Source organism: Colossoma macropomum, unplaced genomic scaffold (assembly GCF_904425465.1).
Source record: "Colossoma macropomum unplaced genomic scaffold, Colossoma_macropomum, whole genome shotgun sequence".
Taxonomy (NCBI): Eukaryota; Metazoa; Chordata; class Actinopteri; order Characiformes; family Serrasalmidae; genus Colossoma; species Colossoma macropomum.
The window spans coordinates 35,648,562-35,666,624 of record NW_023494804.1 but is presented as its reverse complement, the minus strand read 5'-3'; the positions used below and the strand labels follow the sequence as shown (position 1 = coordinate 35,666,624).

Genomic DNA, 18,063 nt, shown 5'->3' with positions numbered 1-18,063 from the left:
TGTAATTTATAAGGTACCAGGAGATTGTAAACAGCTTTGAGGGAATTAAAGAAGGAGACTGAGAGCAGAGACTGAACACATTTGAAATATGAGCAGTGCAGACATCATTACAGGCCACTGATAGTTACAGTGTTTTAAAAAGCACTCTGAGGGAGTGGCTGCCTCAGGCTGAGCTGCTATCACGGGGGTGGTTTTAGAATCTGAGAAAGAGCCAAACAAGTGGGACGATGATTTCAGAGCCACACAGAGAATGCTAATAGGAGCGGGTGGTGTTTCCATCTGAAACATAACCTCGTTTTGTTTTGCCACAAAAACAAAAAAAAAAGCAAATCAGATTATATGTTGAGTTTGAAAAGCCACACCCCAAGGCTGGTTATGCTTGTCTGTATCTCAATAACACGAGCGAAGGTGTCAATTTGACGGCTTGGCAGATGTCTGAAATTGACTGAGAAAAGCATGAAAGTGAGCAACACTGTCTGTCAGCTCCTGAGGCAGGCCATTGCTGTTTACTCCTGATTGGATTTTTTTAAAAGAAGGCTTATTTGGCTCAATTTTTTTTTGCCTTGGATGGAAAAACAAATCAAAACCTAAATAAACCCTCCTTGAATTTAAAGATCCATGTTGTTTTTGCGTAAAATCAATGCGGTAGACTTCAGGTAAAAACACAAGTATAAACTTTATTTTAACTGTTTATAAATGGGGAAAAAGTCAAGTAAAGATCTTGGTCAAGAGCAAAAAGATACAACAAAGAGAGAGAATATCACAGACAAATAACATAAGAATAAATAAAGAAAACAAACATCTTCAAGCGATTCATTCTAATGGAGGCTTTTTTGGAGAATTTCCTGGGTTTTCCTGAGGTACTTTGGTCTATAAGGATTCGGTCTGAACCTAAAAAGAACAGTCAATGGAAAATCTCCATTCAAGATGTGTTTTTTTAAATCAAACTACAGAATAACTTGTAGCCTAGAGGGGATCTGGCTAATCTATGGTGCCTCCCCTTAATATGCAACCCTCTTACAATGATGGTTCGGTCCATTGGCGGATGCTTAGCCAAAACAACAAGTTGTAGTCTCCTTCAATTCATGGTACCCCTGGTGGTTAGGCTCTGTAAAAAAACAGAGAGGGCTGTTAGGGGTATCAATTCTACCATGGACCAATTTCTTTTAAAGCCTCCTTTAGAATTTGAATACTGAAAAATCTGATGTGATGTTTTTAAAAAGAAGGCTTATAGAAAACAACTGCCTTCACTCATTCGAGCCACCCAACAGTGAAAGTATTACTTCTGCACAAATTATACCAAAAGGCAACTTAAATGACTCGAGGCAATTTGTTTTCATGGCAATCAAAACACAATAAGACAGATGTTGCACTGGCCACTATTGATTGTTACTTGATTTACAACTCAATGTACACAAGTAGATCTAAGTTCACATTGATCAATGTCATGACAACCTAAATAATCTGTTTATCTCCACTTTTGATATACCCGGCCTTTTAAAACTAGGCTAAACCTCGGCTAAACATACCCTGATATCTTGCATTAATAATCTGAGGGAGAGATTACGTGAAAATTTTCTGAACGTCCCATATGATGTACACAAATATGCCCACCAGCAGGACACGCTTGAATATGTAGATGAGAGTAACTGTACCGAGCGTCATGTTCTCCTCCACCAGAGGGCGCTCTTCAGAACAGTTCACCACGTTCCCCCTGGCAGCCCCGAGCACGGTCATGATGTCCACCAGGTTGTGCTTGCCCTCCTCCCTGGCCTCCCTCAGCTCCTCCTCCAGCTCCTCGGCAGCCTCAGCTGCCTCCTCAGCCTGATCTTCCGTCAGCATGCCCTTACCCTTCTGCACCTGAGGGGGCGCCAGAGAGCACAGAGCTCTCAGGCGGCCATAGGAGCGAAGGTGTGCGATGTTAGCCCGTAGAAACAGGAGCAGTACGTTCAGGTCATTGAGCGGGCAGCCCAGCTTCTGGCCGCTTACAAGGCCCAGGGCAGGAAGCACCTCATACAGGGACAGTAAGTTGGTGTCCCAGCAGAAGAGGCGCAGCAGACTGAAGAGGACGACTGGAGCTAGTAACACGTAGATGGCACCGCTAGCCACGCTAATGACCTGGAAGACCATCAGGCTGGTCATCTTACATTGGACCAACTCCGGCACCCACGACTGCTCCCGGAGAAGGCCGGTGCGCACAAAGCAGCTGAACTCGTCCTGAAGGAAGGCCGAAAGGTGGAAGTAGACCAGGTACAGGCAGGCAGTGGACATGAAGGTCAGCAAGAGGAAGCCGCGCAGGAAGAGCATGCTGACCAAGAAGTAGGAGCCATGTTTGCACTGCATGTATCTCTCCAGCAGGGGATAATCAAAGTAACGTTTCCTCTTGGCTCTGGTAACAGCAAATTAAACAATTTCTTTGAAGCAGATGACCACTTTCTTTGGACAAAGAGATTTCAATAACAGTTTCAATAGTAGGCCTAATGAAAATCTTACAGCATATTCATATTGCTTTTATTCCCATCTTACAATAAAGTATCATAAGAAGGAGTGCCTTGGATTCGATAACAATGAGTGTCTTTCATCTCTGATAATCGACATTAAATTTCTGCCAACTTAGCACTCATCATGCAACTATTTAAAAATTCTGTCCAAATTCCTTCTTTCATGTTTGAAAGCTGAAACTGAGAAGAATCATAAGTAATTGTCTCTACTGGCAAATGGAAGACAAATAGAAGACCAAAGCAAAGAATGCCAACCCACTTGGCTTTCTCCCTTACCTCTGCAACTCCATCTGGAAATCCTGCAGGTTCTCTGCTTTTTGTTTGAGATCCAGGATGCTCTGAGCCAAGCGCACGGAGCGGTTGTAGGACTTGTCCAGCTCGTCGATGATGAAGAGCAGGTCTGAGCCCAGGCTTGGCATAGCCAGGAACTTCCAGATCAGAGCTGGCAGGTACATCATCATTGCCATCATGAGCAAGGAGTAGGGGAATATCTAAACAGTGCAAAAAAAAAATCAAAACCCTTCATTAGCTTTGCTTCATTATAATTAAAGACAAAGCTCACTTCAAAGCCATGTTGTTGACATATTTTTAATGCCTAGATGGGACTGTTAATTTCACATTCATTAGATCTCTCTGTCAGGAATAGACTCTAACACGTTTTCGAAAAGCAGCAAATTTCAAAGCTCAGAAGAACAAGTCAATATGTCTAAAGCTTTGTAGCTTTTCTTGTTAGCAATGTTGTGAAGAGACCCCCACCTTGTGCACCCACAGCGAGTGCTCTTCGAAGTTTCCATTTGTGTCAGACTCATGGTGCATCAGCGAGTCCCAGCAGTATGTGTCCACATATGCAGCCTGCTTCACTGTGAAGTTGCTGGGAGGAAAACAGCTAATCTGTGGACCTGAAATGGCAATGAAACAAAGTTGGCTAGTTTTAAACAGCCTTAGTTTAAGTAATCCTGGCCCTAAAGCAATAATTTACTCTGACTGTAGTCGATCTGCCAAGACAAGTTTACTTCTCAGCTTTTGTGCTTGAGCTGTTAGGCTAATGTAGCTAACGAGTAATGGAAACCTAAGCCTTGCTAATTAGCATCATGCAAACAGCATGCATAAATCATCACACACTTGCCTCAAATTGCGTCAAGATGTTAAGTAATCTCAAATAGACTTGGTTATGTGGTTCCTTGCACTGTATGACATGTAGTCATATGCAAACGTCTGGGCGCTCCTAGTCACAGTATGTATTCTGTTGATTTTCTAAGTGAAAAAAGGACATATCCTCTACAGAGAACACACTTTTGCACATTTCAATGGAAAATTACTTATTTAATTATTATTTATATAATTTGAAGTATTAGGGAAATAATGAAACCAAAATTGTGGCATATTTTTAACAGTACATTAAAATTGTGCATTAAAGTTGCATAAAAATGCCATATTTGTTTGGTCCCTTTAGAGGATTGCTAAGTTATTTTCACCTGGAAAATCAACCAACCATATAGTTTGACCATACTTTGTGTAACCCTGTCAGTCTGTAAAATCAACAACAGTTTGTTTGAAGATTGAAATGGTTTTAAAATGGATTTTCAGATGCAGGTTATGTCTAGTCTTGAATTCAAGGTATTTTCCACTGATGATTCCTAATTGGAAATGGATTAAAGAAAACCAGCCCTGAAGGTCAGTCTCCTTTGAAGCTAATTTTAGCTCAAGTTTAATGGCATGGTGCAATTGAAGTACCATGTTTTGTTCTCTAAAGGACCTTTCAATTGAGAGGTTTGAGTTGGGTTTTTTGAAGGACCACTGTAGTGAGAGATCATTTAATGAATCAAAAGTAGTTAGCTCTAAAAAACTCCTTTGGCACTGTTATCCCACCAATTTTTTTACAAATTTGGGAAAATGTAAATAAAATCATGGAGTGATTTGATGTGAAATATGCCGTTCTAGATAACCATGCTGAGTCAGAATTGCTCACAATGGTGGGGATAGTTATGAATATGCTGGATATGTATATGTTTATGACAGTTTTGAGGTAAGATTTTGGGTAAATGTTTTAAACCATAAGACAAAAGACACATATTGGTTCACTGGTCATTTTAAATAGTAAATTAAATGGCTATATTTACATCATACTCATCATGACCTCTGGTTCCTATCACCACCATAGTCAAGAAATCCAAGTTTCTCTACAGTGCACCATTTCAGATCAAGATTGAGAGTGTAGGCATGAGAACTACACCCTACTGTAGGCAACGTATCATCAGTGTATCATTGCTATCATCACTGGCACCTGGTGAAATGGAAAAGGCTGTGTGTGAGAGCAGGGTGGCACAGTTTTCCTAAATTCAGGGTTTATTTCAGGAGTACAGCTGGTAGAAACCACAGCAGCTGCAGCAGCAGGATGAACACCCTGACTGGTGTTTCTACTTTGGAGGAGCAGACCACTGGTCCATGAGGGTGTGACCCCACCACTGAGCACAAGCCAGGCCCCTGCTTTTTATAGACTGCTTAAATATCGGTGTCTCCCTCCAAAACGCACAGTCAACCCCCCAATTTACTTACCGTACAAGACATTCCCCACAGCCGCCCTTTTTAAGGACAAGTGCAGGGCAGAGAACATGTCTCGACAAATTACACGATACATGGAAGACAGTTAAAGCTGGAATAAACATTTCTTGTTTTCTTATTTCACAGTATTTGCCTAAGTGGAGACTGAAGTTTCAAAGATGACCCTATCAAGAAACAGAGCGTTAGCAAAATCAGTTTGTTAGCTGGAAAGGTCAGTATTTTTGCCAACATCTCCTCAATCAGAAAACTGGATAATCCCACCCCTGGATAGCTGTGTTTTGCAAACATTTCCGAACGCGGAACGTGACCAGGAACCAGCCTCTACCAGACTGTACCAGACTCTGCTTGCTCTGCACGTCTGCTGCTTTAATTAGCATATCCTCTGGTTAGACTGAAATAGAGAACTGGGAAAGAGCAGGCTGACTGTAATTACAGACCCTTGTCATCTTTCCACGTCTCTCTTAATCATCCTCATGCCAATTAACATCTGTGTGAGCTGATTGCAGACCAACTCCAGAGGAACTGATTGCAAACTCAAAGTCAGCTGCCTGCCCTGCACAGACAGTTTCCTCTGGCAAGATAATGCTAGCAATGTAGAGGCATTTGCATCTAAATCTCCAGTGGCCTGTCAGCCTGGAGCCTAACAACCTTCCAAAACAAATGACCATTACCACCTTGCAAAAGGTGATTAAATATGTTGATTCATGTTCCAAATAATGTTAAATCAACATTATGACATTAATGGTTGACATTTAATTGCAGAGCAAGCCAAATAAGCCCAATTTCCACCGGCCAAATGAATATCCAGCTAATATCAAAGCCAATATCAAAGGTTTAAAAAGCCTGTGCCGAGCAGTCAGTCACCAGCCCACATTAGTCTAACACCTCCTCGACATCAGCACCAGCTAATTCTATTGTGCTCTTATCTCCAGTATGTCACCCTTTACAGTTTTTCGGACAGGGAGCTAATTAGCTAACTCCAAGGCGCTAACAGTTCTTACATAAAACTTAAAAATAACTTTTAGTAGGCATACATAATTGCATCTACTGAGCTAATGTAGAGTTGGAGTTCATACAACTTTCTTTAAAAGACTTCTGAGCCAGGGAAAGTCCAGTGAGTCCCAAAGGTCAGCAATGCCAGTGCTATTCTGCTTGTAGGTTTGTGAAACAAATTAACAAGTTTGTTTTGTTCACTGTTTCTGTGATTCATACTACTGAAACTTGTTTTTAAGGAAGACTGTTAATCTACACTCTTAAAAAGATTAATTTAAGGGTTATTTAAGGATTCTTTAATGAAGAGAATGGTTCTAATTAGAACCATGAATTCTATAAATACCCATTTCATTCTTAAATGGTTCTTTGCATGCTGAAAATTGCTCTTCAGATTGATAGAGAATGTGTTATATATGATTCAATATAGAATCTTTTGGAAAATGGTTTTATGTAGCACCAAAATGAGTTTGGCATTGTAACAATAGCTGAACCTATTTACCATGCAAAGAACCTTTTAATCATCAAGTGGTTCTATATAACTCATAATTCTGTATAGAACCATTCCCTTTACTAAATAACAATCAAACAACCATCTTTTTTAAGAGTGTAGGATAATCGGTATATGGATATACGAATTGCTGATCCTAGATCAGCGCTCATACATATGGATATTGACAGCAAAAATGCTAACCGATGGAGATTTCTCGTGCAAACGCCAAAGACACCAGCAGCAGTGGAAGTCCCACAGACACAAACTTGATGACTTTGTCTAAGGGCAGCTCCAGTTCCAGGTGGCGGATGCGGTTGTCTCCATTGCTGTCCCGAAGCAAGGCATCAGACAGCACGGCCTGAGCGGCCGCGTTGGCAATGGACATGTCCGAGACTGTTGAGACAAAGATTTACTGATGACACACATGTAATGTTGAATAGAAATCAGCTAAACCAGCAAACCAAGCTACACTCTTAAAGAAAAAGGTGCCAAAAATGGAACGTTTGAGTGATGCCATAGTACAGCCACTATAAAGAACCTGTCTACGAACGGCTCATTAAAGACCAAATGTGCCAATCAGGTGTGTTAGATGGGTGAAGGTTCTTCACCTTTTTCAAAGTGAATGGACCTTCCACATTCTATCCAAATCTTATTTCAGCTAAAGTGTTCGCATAGAAGCGCATGTCTCAGAGAGCCATTTACACGCCTTTATTTTTAAGAGTGTATGTGCACATAAATGTCAAAACATAAAAAAGAAAAAGTAGAAGTGTTAAAAATGTCATTAAAACCCTGGATCATTGCATTAATTACAGTATTGTAGGAAAACACTGACTTGATTCAAGTCCCATGTGCTTTTTTTATAGCTCAATTCTGCTGCACTTTCTCTTTGTTGAGGAAATCATTACTACATTTTGGTTAATTAGAATCCATTGATTGCCAGTTTCTCGCATGGAATTATGGATTAATAACTGAGAGATGTGTGTGAAAAAAAGCAGTACCTTTAGTGCTCCTGATGCAGTGGCTCCAGCAGTGACCTGGTCCTGAGGCTAGGGAAGACAAGGGGGTGCTGGCGAGGACTTTAAATACTAGAGGAGGGCTGAACTAAACAGGAGGCTGGACTGAACAGGGTTACCGGGTAATTAAAGGGGTTATAGGACTCTGGAGAACCCATAGGGCAGGAGCAGCAGCAGAGAGAGAGACAGAACAGGGGAGCAATTAGAGAGAGAGAGAGAGAGAGAGAGAGAGAGAGAGAGAGAGAGAGAGAGAGAGAAAGAGAGAGAAAGAGAGAGCAGTAGAATAGAGTAGGGAAGGGCTACAGGGCAGTACATCCCTAAAATGCGTATGGGGCTGGTGGCGCCCTTCCACTTCAAACACGCCTGGCTTTTGTGGCTTTTTCTGCTCCTGTCATTGCCCTCACTATTTATATAACGCAGCCCAGAGCAGACCTACCACTTCACTGTTTCACCATGAGAAATCTGGAGAACTGCCACAAGTCCAGTTATTTCAGTGCTGCTCTCAGAGCTTTTTGGAAATTCAGTTACTCAAGAGTCCTGTTTAAATGCACAACAGCCAACATGGCTGCAAGTTGCACGGAAAATAGTGGCCTTCATGTTACAATGATCCTTATTTCCTGGATAAAAATGGCGACTGTACATGCTATTATGTTTCAAAATTATGAAATGGCTGGAGGTCTTTAAGGACAGCATTGTTTTTGGTTTGTCTCCATGAGCAGATAAGAAGTAAGGCTAGAGCAAACTGACCAAACACCAACAAAAACAAACCAACACACACATTTAGGTGGTGTGCCATATCTATATGACTGTTGTCAGAAGAAAAACTTGTATGTCCAAAATGATAACTTTACAGGACTTTACACTTTATTTTTAATGTAAGTCAATGGAACCAGACTTTTTCCTAGTCATGTTGGGTCGTTTCTTTTAGTCCATTCATCATGAAATTTACACACAATGTAAAGGGCAGCAGGTATTTTCAAATTATGTCAAAAACTGAAAAATGTCAAAAATGGAGATACAAGGTTTTCTTCCGACAACAGTGATATGTGGCTGTTGGGTGAGTCTAGTTCACTTGACTCATTTGACTTGGTATTCTAAATGAAGGTCAGTGTTTGTTGCAGAACGTTTGGTCAGTGTGCTCCAGCCTCAACAGCCTCTCCTCATTGAAACACAACTAAAATAATCCTGTATTTAAAGAACTATCGCCAGTTCATAGTTTTGCTCTGTAGTTTTACTCGCCAAATCATTGTTTTGCTCTCATAGCTCTACACTCTTAAAAACACTTGAATTTGTATAGAATCTTTACACTATGTGGTAATTCTGTAACCTTCAAAAGTTTCTTTGGGTTCCTAAATGCTTCAGTGTTTCAATAAGTTTCTTCTCATGCACACATGATTGGCTAATTTTGTTCTTTAAAGACCAAAATATAATTTAAACGATAATCAAAAGTGGTTTAATGGCATCACCCCAAAGAACCTGCATCTTTATTTTTAAGAGTAGCTTCTTTAAAGAAGAGTCCATTATAGATCATTTAGAGAACCAAAAGTTCTTTTATTGCTCCAAATAACTCATTTTGTATCGTTAATTTTGAAGAATGTAGAGCGAGGAGCACATCTAACATCTAAGACACCAGTAGGACCTGGAGCCAGTATTGAATGTGATGAAGTACACTGAAAAAAATATGCATTAGATTTACTTGGTCTAAATGTGTACATTATATATACATGAGAGATGGATGTAAAATGTTTTAGTGGAAATGGTGGATAATTTAATTCAAGTAAGTTGAGCGCATCACTTTTTTCAGTAGACCCAGCTCGACAAAATAAGAATTAACCACATACCGAGAAATACGAAGATCACATGCCCTGAAATACAGGCCACATGTGCCATGAGCAGTCTGTAATCTCTGATTATTTAAGGGGGAAACCTGGGCCAAAGCGATACTCTGATTTTAGAGAACTGTAATCATCATACTGCAAAGTGCCACCACCACCCTCCCACCACCCAGCTCCTCCTAAAACGACCCAGTAAACATGCACATGCTTCGCTCTTAGAAGACAAGAAACCGAATGCCTGTCCTGTGTTGGAAGACAAGATGTTTCAGTGCACTACACTGTTAGAAATAAAGGTTCTGTGCAGGTACATTTTTCATTCATCAAGATACAAACAATGTAAATGTTCCCTCAAAGGTACAGCAGTGGTTTTAAGGTCCAGTTGTGCACCTTAAATATGTTTTTCCCAGGTTAAAAGTACATTTTTGTATCTTTTCATAACCGAATGTTTTAAAACAGAACAATAAAAAAAAGCCCGGAGACAAGACGAGGTGTGTGGAGTCAATACAGCTTAGATAATATAATTTCAGTGGATTATGATACAGTTATGTTCCCTGACTAAAGTCACTGAGAAGTACCCCTGAGGGTGCCACCTCAGTGATAAGAGCGGAACTGCACCAGTGACAGTTTAGAAACTTTCAGGCTCTTTAAAGTAGCTTTACTGTACTTTTCAAAGTTCCCATAATTTACAGCATTTAGTACATTAGTAAACATTAACAAACCAGGAACTTGACATTAACCAGGATAATAATAATCCTGTGAAGTAATGCTGACAAACTAATTAAGACCCACATTGACGTATGTGTTTTTTCATCCATTACCAAAAAAAAGGGTGACAATTTGTTTGGGTGGTCCGCTTTAGATGCTTATTGATGCTGGTCTTTTAACTAAATATCTGTTAAACTTTGCGTTTCCAAAACCCAAACCTGTCATTCTAACCCTAATCTTTACCTCATACCACAACCTAAATCCAACCATAAACCATAATCAAGGTCCTAATCCTAACCCTCACCCTAATACTGTTGATAATCATATTATTTACACAATACAGTGTGTAAATGTTTTGATAAGTGTTTGTAGAAAACATATAGAAGACAAATATATTCATTATCAATGCTTCAGTTAGTGCCAGCAAACGCAGGTCTTCATTTAGTTCGAATTTAAACAGACATTAATACAGATCCTAATTACTTTGTTAACATCAGTAATGTTTATTGATGCTGAGATTCATGGTTTGTTACTGTCAAACAATGCCTGATAGTTAAGGGAGCTTTAATGTAAAGTGTGACCAGAGTAGATTTGATGTAGACAGAGTTCTTTAAAGTGCATTTGACGTAAGTGCTGTTCTGAGAGGTTTTCATTGCATCGAGTGAATAGCTCACCACCCACACACACACCACTCACCCCACACACTCTAATCTATGCTTTCAGTGTAATTTTTGACATATGATAATGTTGGCACACTGATATCTTGACTTACTCTCTAAAAAGGCAGCACAGTTCTAAAAATGTTCATAGAAAACAACAAAGCAGAGGATGGAGTTCACCTATAATCCTTAACCTGGCAGGTATTCTGTGTATCTTCGCTGCTAAAAATAGTAAAAATATATTACTCCAAAATAGAATCTTTACAGGAGAGGGAAAAAAAACTTAACTTATAATGTAAGATAATGCTTAGTTTTATGCTAAGCAATTTTGGAGCATTTCTATTGGTTCATTCATAACGAATTTTTACACAATGTAAAATACAACCACTGTGTTCAAATCATGTCAAAAAATAAAAATCAACAAAGACGGAGATACACGTTTTAGACAGTGATGATATGCTGCATTAGTAATGCAGCTCCTTCAAATAGGTCAGTTTAACTTGTATTTGACTGGGTGTTGTTCAAAGCCTTATGACTGAAGACTGTCATTTTGTAAGGCTTTGTTTTTGTCTTTTAATAAAAACTACATGACGCAACAATTGCAAATTGCAACTGATGCCAATGGGGGAAAAAAATAAAAACACAAACCAACCACCTATAGTTTCATCTTTATATCTGTAGTCTGTAGTTTTATCTCTCATGCCCTTCCAAGAGCTTTGTAGTTGCCTGGTAAAATGTGGATTAAGATTAATTAGAAATAAAATACAAATGCAATGTGTATAAAAACTATTTTTACCATCATTATTACATCATCATAAAAACCTCATTTCTCTGAAATGCTAACTGTATGGAGAAAAAACTGAAAAAAATGTTCAAAAGTTCTGCATAATTCAGTGATGAGATGTAAACAGTCATTCACAGTGCTTTGATGTGAAATGGTTCGTTGTAAAGAAATGTACTAAACTAATTTTATTTACCATCCAAAACCACCAGTGAGTCTAGAGTTAGGTTTTTTTTCTGGACTGTTTTTCATGTGTCTTTCTGTTATGAAAGGTTTGGAAAAATATGTTTAAGATCAAAACTTTATCTCAAAATTAATGTAAAGCAATGTCTCAGACATCAGACAAAGTCTTTGGTCTTTATTTCACCCTGCATGTACCTCTGCACTGTGAATGGATCTTAAAAAGGCCAAAATCTTATCTCAAAACAATGAATCGTGAATCAGACAGTGTATTCTTACCTATTTTATGTATTAACTTCTTGTGAAGAATCTTTTAGTGTCATTAAACTTTCCAGACATCTGGTTCCTATTATCCCCACTGTTGACAATTGAGACCCAGTAAGTTTCTTTTTGGAATAGATCTCACATCAAATCACGTCACTAAATGACGCTACTTATATCTAAACAATAAAAAAAGAGAAAAATCTGTGCAATTACAGTTTAATATTTGTTAATATATCAAAATTATATTCCAAGTAATTGAGGTGTTTACGACCCTGTTTGTTTTGTTGATTTTCTAACTGAAAATAACACACCCTCTACAGAGAACACACTTTTATTCTTCTCCCCAGTGCGTTAAATTCAGCACATAAACAGTATTGTGTATTAGAATGTGCAGAAGTGTGTTCTCTGTAGAGAGTGTGTTCACTTATTTTCACTTCAACAAATCAACAAAACATATAATTTGATCAAGAGTGGCCAAACTTTTGCGTACAGCTGTATCTATTGGTCCATTCATCATGGCATGTTAATACAACCAAAAAAAAAGGTTGGCTAGTGTTTTTAATTGGAGTTATGATGTATCAATATTGATGATATGCTACTTTGAAATATATAAGGTAGTTTCTTAAACGAAAGTAAGATTACTTTTAGAGAATGTGAAAAGTTGTGCAAACAAGTGTTGGACAAATGTTTTAGTGAGTTTCCAGACGATATAAGTCAACTGTTGTAACTCTCAGTTCATATCATGACACAAATCCCCATGTTTTTAATGTCGACAAAACTGATTGTTTTTTTTTAACTTGTTTGTTTTTGTCGCTGGTCATTTAAAAGATAAAATGTTTGTTTTTCCACCATTTTCCGCTTTTACCCTCCTCTAAGTTTTGATTACATCACCACACACCAGATGGTGGGGAATATATTATTGACCAATAATATGATCATCATTAAAGCTAGAGCAGGTGAGTTTGTAGAAAACAGGAAGTGTAAGTTAGTTTTTGAAACAATCCAACAACAAAAAATCCCATCCACTACTTTCAGCCCTCCTTCCAAAGCCACTCCTCTAAAACACATGAACATACTTGGCTTATGAACATATACACACACAGATCCCAGACAAGATGAACACAGCTAGCTTACATAGCCAGCTTAGCTAACATTAGCGTTGTACTAAGACATAATGTAGCTACAGAAGCAGCTGGCTATGTTGACTACATAATTCAGGAAAATAACAAATTCCCCCATGAACAAAACAGACCAGATAATTACCTGTCCAACAGAAAAACAGCAACCTTGACATCACTTTCCAGGCCTTTCAAGCCCTTCAGGTTGTACCACCATTAGACCGATGTTCACTGTGGTTTGACCTCTTACTTTATCTAACCTCTCGTTGTTCCAAGTTATTTCTACTTCTGTCTTTCTTTTCTTTCTTTCTTTAGCAGTTCAAGCTGTAGTAGGTACATGTGTAACTTTCTCTGCAAGTAGGCCATCTAATTGTTTAATTTGGGTTGGATGAAATGACTGGACTGGGTTTTTACACTCCTGTATCCTCCACAGGTAACGATTTTTTTTCCTTTTTTATTGTCAGGGCATTTGATTGGTTGATTTCTATCAGGATGTAAAGAGTATTTCAAGTAATAAAACAAAATATGTTTCTAAAATAACTCCACCTTTAGCCAATAATATCATCATTTCACCAGCCCATCACCACCACCTATCATCAAGCATATATACATATACTCATCTATTTAAGAGACCACCCCTAAAAGTGTCTTGCCCTCAGAAATACTTTTAAAGGCAAGAGTTTAAAATGCATTTTCAAAAAATTACCTTTTTATCATGTTAGTTTGTGTGGATGGTCACATTAAGCATGATTCATCATGTCATATTATTATTATTATTATTATTATTATTATTATATTATAATCATATTAATATTATTATTAATTTTCTCTTATAAAAGACAAAATTCTCACTATCCAGTAATCTTTGATCAAACTGCAGGGACTTTTTTGCCATCTTGAAAAAGTCTTCTGAGTTTTGATTACATCACCATGCTTTCCAGCAGGTGAGGAAAAATAATGTTAACCAATAATACCATGTGTTACCTCCCTCTCAGCCAGCCCAGAGACCCTGTCTACCATGTTTCACTGGTCAGTATTTCAAGGTACAGAAGGAAGATGAATTTACGTTGACTTCAAGAAAATCCAAAATGTTTTTAGGGGCCTGTACTAGAGCAGTGAGCAGTGAGCAGTGTGTTATGTAGAATAAGAGGAGTTGTAAGAAGTTAGACATTCAGCATCCACTAAAATCATCTCTTTTAATTATCAAAAATGGTCTATTGAAACACAATAGATTATGACAACGATGTGTACAAACAAAATAAAAAGCTCCCCTATCACCACTTGCTCTGGAAGATCCATTTAAAAAACAAAAAGACCAAGAAAAAGGATAATGAGAAACATATACTTCACAAAGACCAACTCCAATAACATCCAAGAACAGCTTCGTTCAGCTCTAGACATCACATCAGAAACAGGTGCTTTAGTTTTGGAGACTGATTAAGCACAAAAAAAAGCTCGGGAATATCTTCACAGCTTCTGTCCCTTCACAGAGAGTAGACAGAGGGGGTTCCAGCAGCTGAAACGTTCTGTAAAGACGCTCATGTTCATTCACTTAAAAGCAAGCAGTGCATTGGTGCTGCCTGATTCAAACGTGTGTATCGGCTGCACGTGAGAAGAAAATAAAAATACATCACAGCACCACAGTTATTTCCAAAAGAAGGTAAACCGAAAGACTGCAGTGGTGTTGATGTATTTTATTCCTGTGCTACTGCTGTCCACCTCTGAATCAGGCAGACTCAATGCACTGTGTTTTTCATTGTTCCTGCAGTAAACATCTTGAGGAAGTCTGTGGTCTGGAAGGAGCCACCGTTTTATTTTCTTCCGTGAATGAGATGCTTCGTGTGCCAGGTTGGCTCCTCCCACATTTTCCTTTTATTTATTTATTTGTTTGTTTGTTTGTTTTTCTTGTCATGAGCAGGAGAAAAGTGAGCCCGCTGAAAGTCTGAGGCAGGCGGCCTTCGGAGTCATTCAGGATTGCATCATCTGAGAGTTCCAGGCAAATAAGAGTCTTCTAAGAAGTAGCGCAGTTGAAAACCTAAAAACATAAATATCAAGCAACTGGGGGGATGCATCATAGTCTAAGGGGTAAACTTTGTGCTGTCTGGTCTGTTTTGAATAAGTTTGTTTGCTCTGAAAATGCATGCCCAAAAAACAAACAAACAAAAAAAAAAAACCAGTCATCTTGGAAGGTTTTGTAAAAATGATCTCATGCTGTGTGGGTTTCACCTGAGAACCAATAGAACCAAGACCAAGAAGAACCATTTGGGGACAGAAAACAAGGCATGAACGCATGAGAACGTATCAGGATGGACGGTAGACGGCGGGTTTTGTTAATATAACTGAAGCTTCTCTTTAATCTCCCAAGGCCCGACAGTTTAAAGTTTTGCATGTTTAATTTGAGCGCATTCATCAGCTCTGTAAAATTACGGAGTAATTACAGCACCGTAAAAAAGATTTACTGTTAAAACAGTGAGAAACTTGGCTGCCTTCAAATGCAGAGTTCATTGAACATCAAGCCATAAGTGTACACAACAATCTCTTATTAACTCATTATTTATGATATTAACTAATTATTTAGAATAATTATTATTTATTATTCTATTGAATTATTATTTGTCTCATACATTCTACATTTTGAGGCAGCCTGGTTAACTTACTTGGTAACAATTTATAAAAGGGCAGCATTCATAATACTTTATGACATATACATAGGCCTTTCATAACCATAACATCTATTATGTATATAGTCATCTGTTAATATTTTAGCTTAAATTGTACCTTGTGTTGATTTTTAAGTGAACTTATCCTCTACAAAGAACACAGTTCTTCATATTTTAATCCATAATTACTGTTTATTTGCTAAATTTACATGTTGGGAAAAAATAATCGTAAAATGGCTTGTGCAAAAGTTTTGGCTCACTTTATATTTTATATTTACTTTTTCTCCAATATGTTGAACTTAGACGTTTTTTTTAGAATTTATACACTACAATTGGCAGGAAAATGCCATTTTTTGCTTCTTCCCTGTAAATGATGCGTTATCTAGAAAGTCAGCAAAACATGATGACCAGCTGTGTTCAAACATTAGCACACAACAGTACATTAACCTTTATAAAGGCTTATTCCAACACGCATCAGTTTCTGAGGTGAAAAGATGTACAAAATGGACAAAAGTAGCTTCTGACTGATGCCTGCTAGAAAAAGCCTTTATCAGAGTTTATGTAGGTGTATGTCAGTTGTCATGAAAGGCTTATGTAGGTGTCATGTAGCCTTATAAATGCTGCCCTCCAGTAAAGTGTTACCATTTTAACACCAAATCATGTTTACAGTGTGGAATTCACAGCCCATTTCTTTTTATGGGAACCTCCCTGTCCAACTGGATATTCCAAAGCACTTGAGTGTCCAGTGGAAACCTCTGGGGGCATCGTTTAAATAATGTGCCATGACTGTGTGTCAGGGCACTGATGTCATTTCCTGTGTGTTACTCCAGCGCCTCGCTGTGATCGAGGCGCATATCTCTTCTGCCAGACAGCTGCCTCCCTCCCTCGCTTTCTTCCTCCTCGTCTTCCTCTTCCTCCTCCTCCATCCCTTCTTCCTCCTCTTCCTCTTCTTCCTCATCGTCTTCCGTGCCGTCCATGGAGTCGTCGGCCCCGGCCAGCATGGCCTGCTGCATGGCCAGGGTGGCCGAGTCGGAGGAGAGCGGCTGCAGGCTGTCCATGCCCAAAGAGCCTAACAGAGACACAAACATGCTTTACTACATGATGGATAGAAATCTTAGGTGTGGAACTGTATGGAAGAACATGCCATCAGAAACTTAATCATCAGCTTATTTACTATCATTTTATTCACAGATTCTGTTTATCTTATTATAGGTGCTACCATATCGTCACTGTCAAAAAAAAACAAAAAAAAAACAAAAAAAAAACTTCCATTTTTTATTTTTTGACATCATTTAAACATGATGGCCAGTAGACCAACAGAAATACTCCAAATTACTTGAATTGAAAGTTCTTCACATTAATTTCCATTAAAAGTTAAGAATATTTTGCCTTCTCTTGTAAAATTACTATTTTTTTCAAGGACAGCAACGTTATGTTTCTCATCCCACCCACCCTTGTACTTTTTGTTCTGATGGTAGATTTGATATATTTTCACACACTTACTGGGAGTTCTTTTGGACTAGAGTTTTTTAAAATATTTTCAGACATTTACAGCAAAACTGTTCCAAATAGAGCCCATCCTTGCTCCTAAATAAACTCTGAATATAATTTAAATTGTGCTAAAATTGTGCTATACTGAGGGGTGCTGTGAGGGTGGGGGGTGCTGTGAGGGTGGGGGAGTGGTCTGGTTGCTGCATTCTGTAACATGTACTCTGCTTATTGTATTTAATATTAATACATTGGAGCTTTTCACAAAAAAAGCACTGTAAAAGTGTGCATGCCTACACTTTACCTATTCATTGTTATGCACATACTATATAGAACTGTATATTTAGTAGAGTTGTGTGCAAAAATCAAAAAAAAAAAACCCTCAAACACTTTAATGATAAAATTTCAACTCTATCAATATTTAATTTGTCCACTCTTCACTTTTGTGTACTCTGCTGCCCTTTAACTTATCCATGCTTCGAGTCTTAAAACGAACCAGTAGCAGCTGACATTCTGTTCCCCTTCAAACAGACATGAACATTCACACAAGCAACTACACAAACACACCTCAGCTGCCTTGCAGATGCCTTTCTCCTGTGCATTTAAAAGACTATATTTCTGAGATTAGAATTCACTTGCATAAAGAAGTGAAAAATTGAAGGGAAAAAAAAGTCACAAAATAGGAGTTTAACAGGAGTTCAAAATATAGAGAAGATGAGTCTCCTAACAACCGTGCATGACCTGATAGACCAGCAAAACTGTCACCGTCAGAAAAAAAACACCAAAACTGTCACCATTAGAAAAAACACCAAAA

General features: G+C 38.4%; 2 protein-coding genes across 4 annotated transcripts in view; both read right to left on the bottom strand.

The window, feature by feature from the left end:
- Window positions 1-657: 657 nt before the first annotated feature.
- panx3 (pannexin 3) lies at window positions 658-7,747 on the bottom strand. Of its 2 annotated transcripts, XM_036595739.1 has the most exons (6): window positions 7,545-7,740; window positions 6,748-6,939; window positions 3,258-3,400; window positions 2,778-2,992; window positions 1,656-2,389; window positions 658-1,108 (listed from the first exon to the last, which is right to left on the bottom strand). In XM_036595739.1, the coding sequence occupies exons 2-6, from the start codon at window positions 6,929-6,931 to the stop codon at window positions 1,050-1,052; spliced, it is 1,335 nt and encodes a 444-aa protein (XP_036451632.1). In that variant the 5' UTR covers window positions 6,932-6,939; window positions 7,545-7,740; the 3' UTR covers window positions 658-1,049. The 2 variants fall into 2 exon arrangements, with proteins under 2 accessions (XP_036451632.1, XP_036451631.1); XM_036595738.1 differs by lacking the exon at window positions 658-1,108 and having other exon boundaries at window positions 1,115-2,389; window positions 7,545-7,747.
- Window positions 7,748-16,024: 8,277 nt separating this feature from the next.
- Window positions 16,025-18,063, bottom strand: part of pknox2 (pbx/knotted 1 homeobox 2) — a 130,179-nt gene continuing 128,140 nt past the window's right edge. For both annotated transcript variants that reach the window (XM_036595477.1, XM_036595478.1), the window contains exon 12: window positions 16,025-16,830. In XM_036595477.1, the coding sequence (XP_036451370.1) occupies window positions 16,583-16,830 (248 nt within the window). In that variant the 3' untranslated portion in view covers window positions 16,025-16,582. The remainder of the gene's footprint in view (window positions 16,831-18,063) is intronic.

What these genes read in the sequence shown, in the direction of transcription:
- panx3 (XM_036595738.1), bottom strand. Translation starts at nt 6,931, where the DNA reads ATGTCCATTGCCAACGCGGCCGCTCAGGCCGTGCTGTCTGATGCCTTG. An exon ending in TGCACGAGAAATCTCCATCG is followed by an intron (nt 3,401 to 6,747) that starts GTTAGCATTTTT and finishes TTGCCATTTCAG; the next exon opens with GTCCACAGATTAGCTGTTTT. An exon ending in ACTCGCTGTGGGTGCACAAG is followed by an intron (nt 2,993 to 3,257) that starts GTGGGGGTCTCT and finishes TGCACTGTTTAG; the next exon opens with ATATTCCCCTACTCCTTGCT.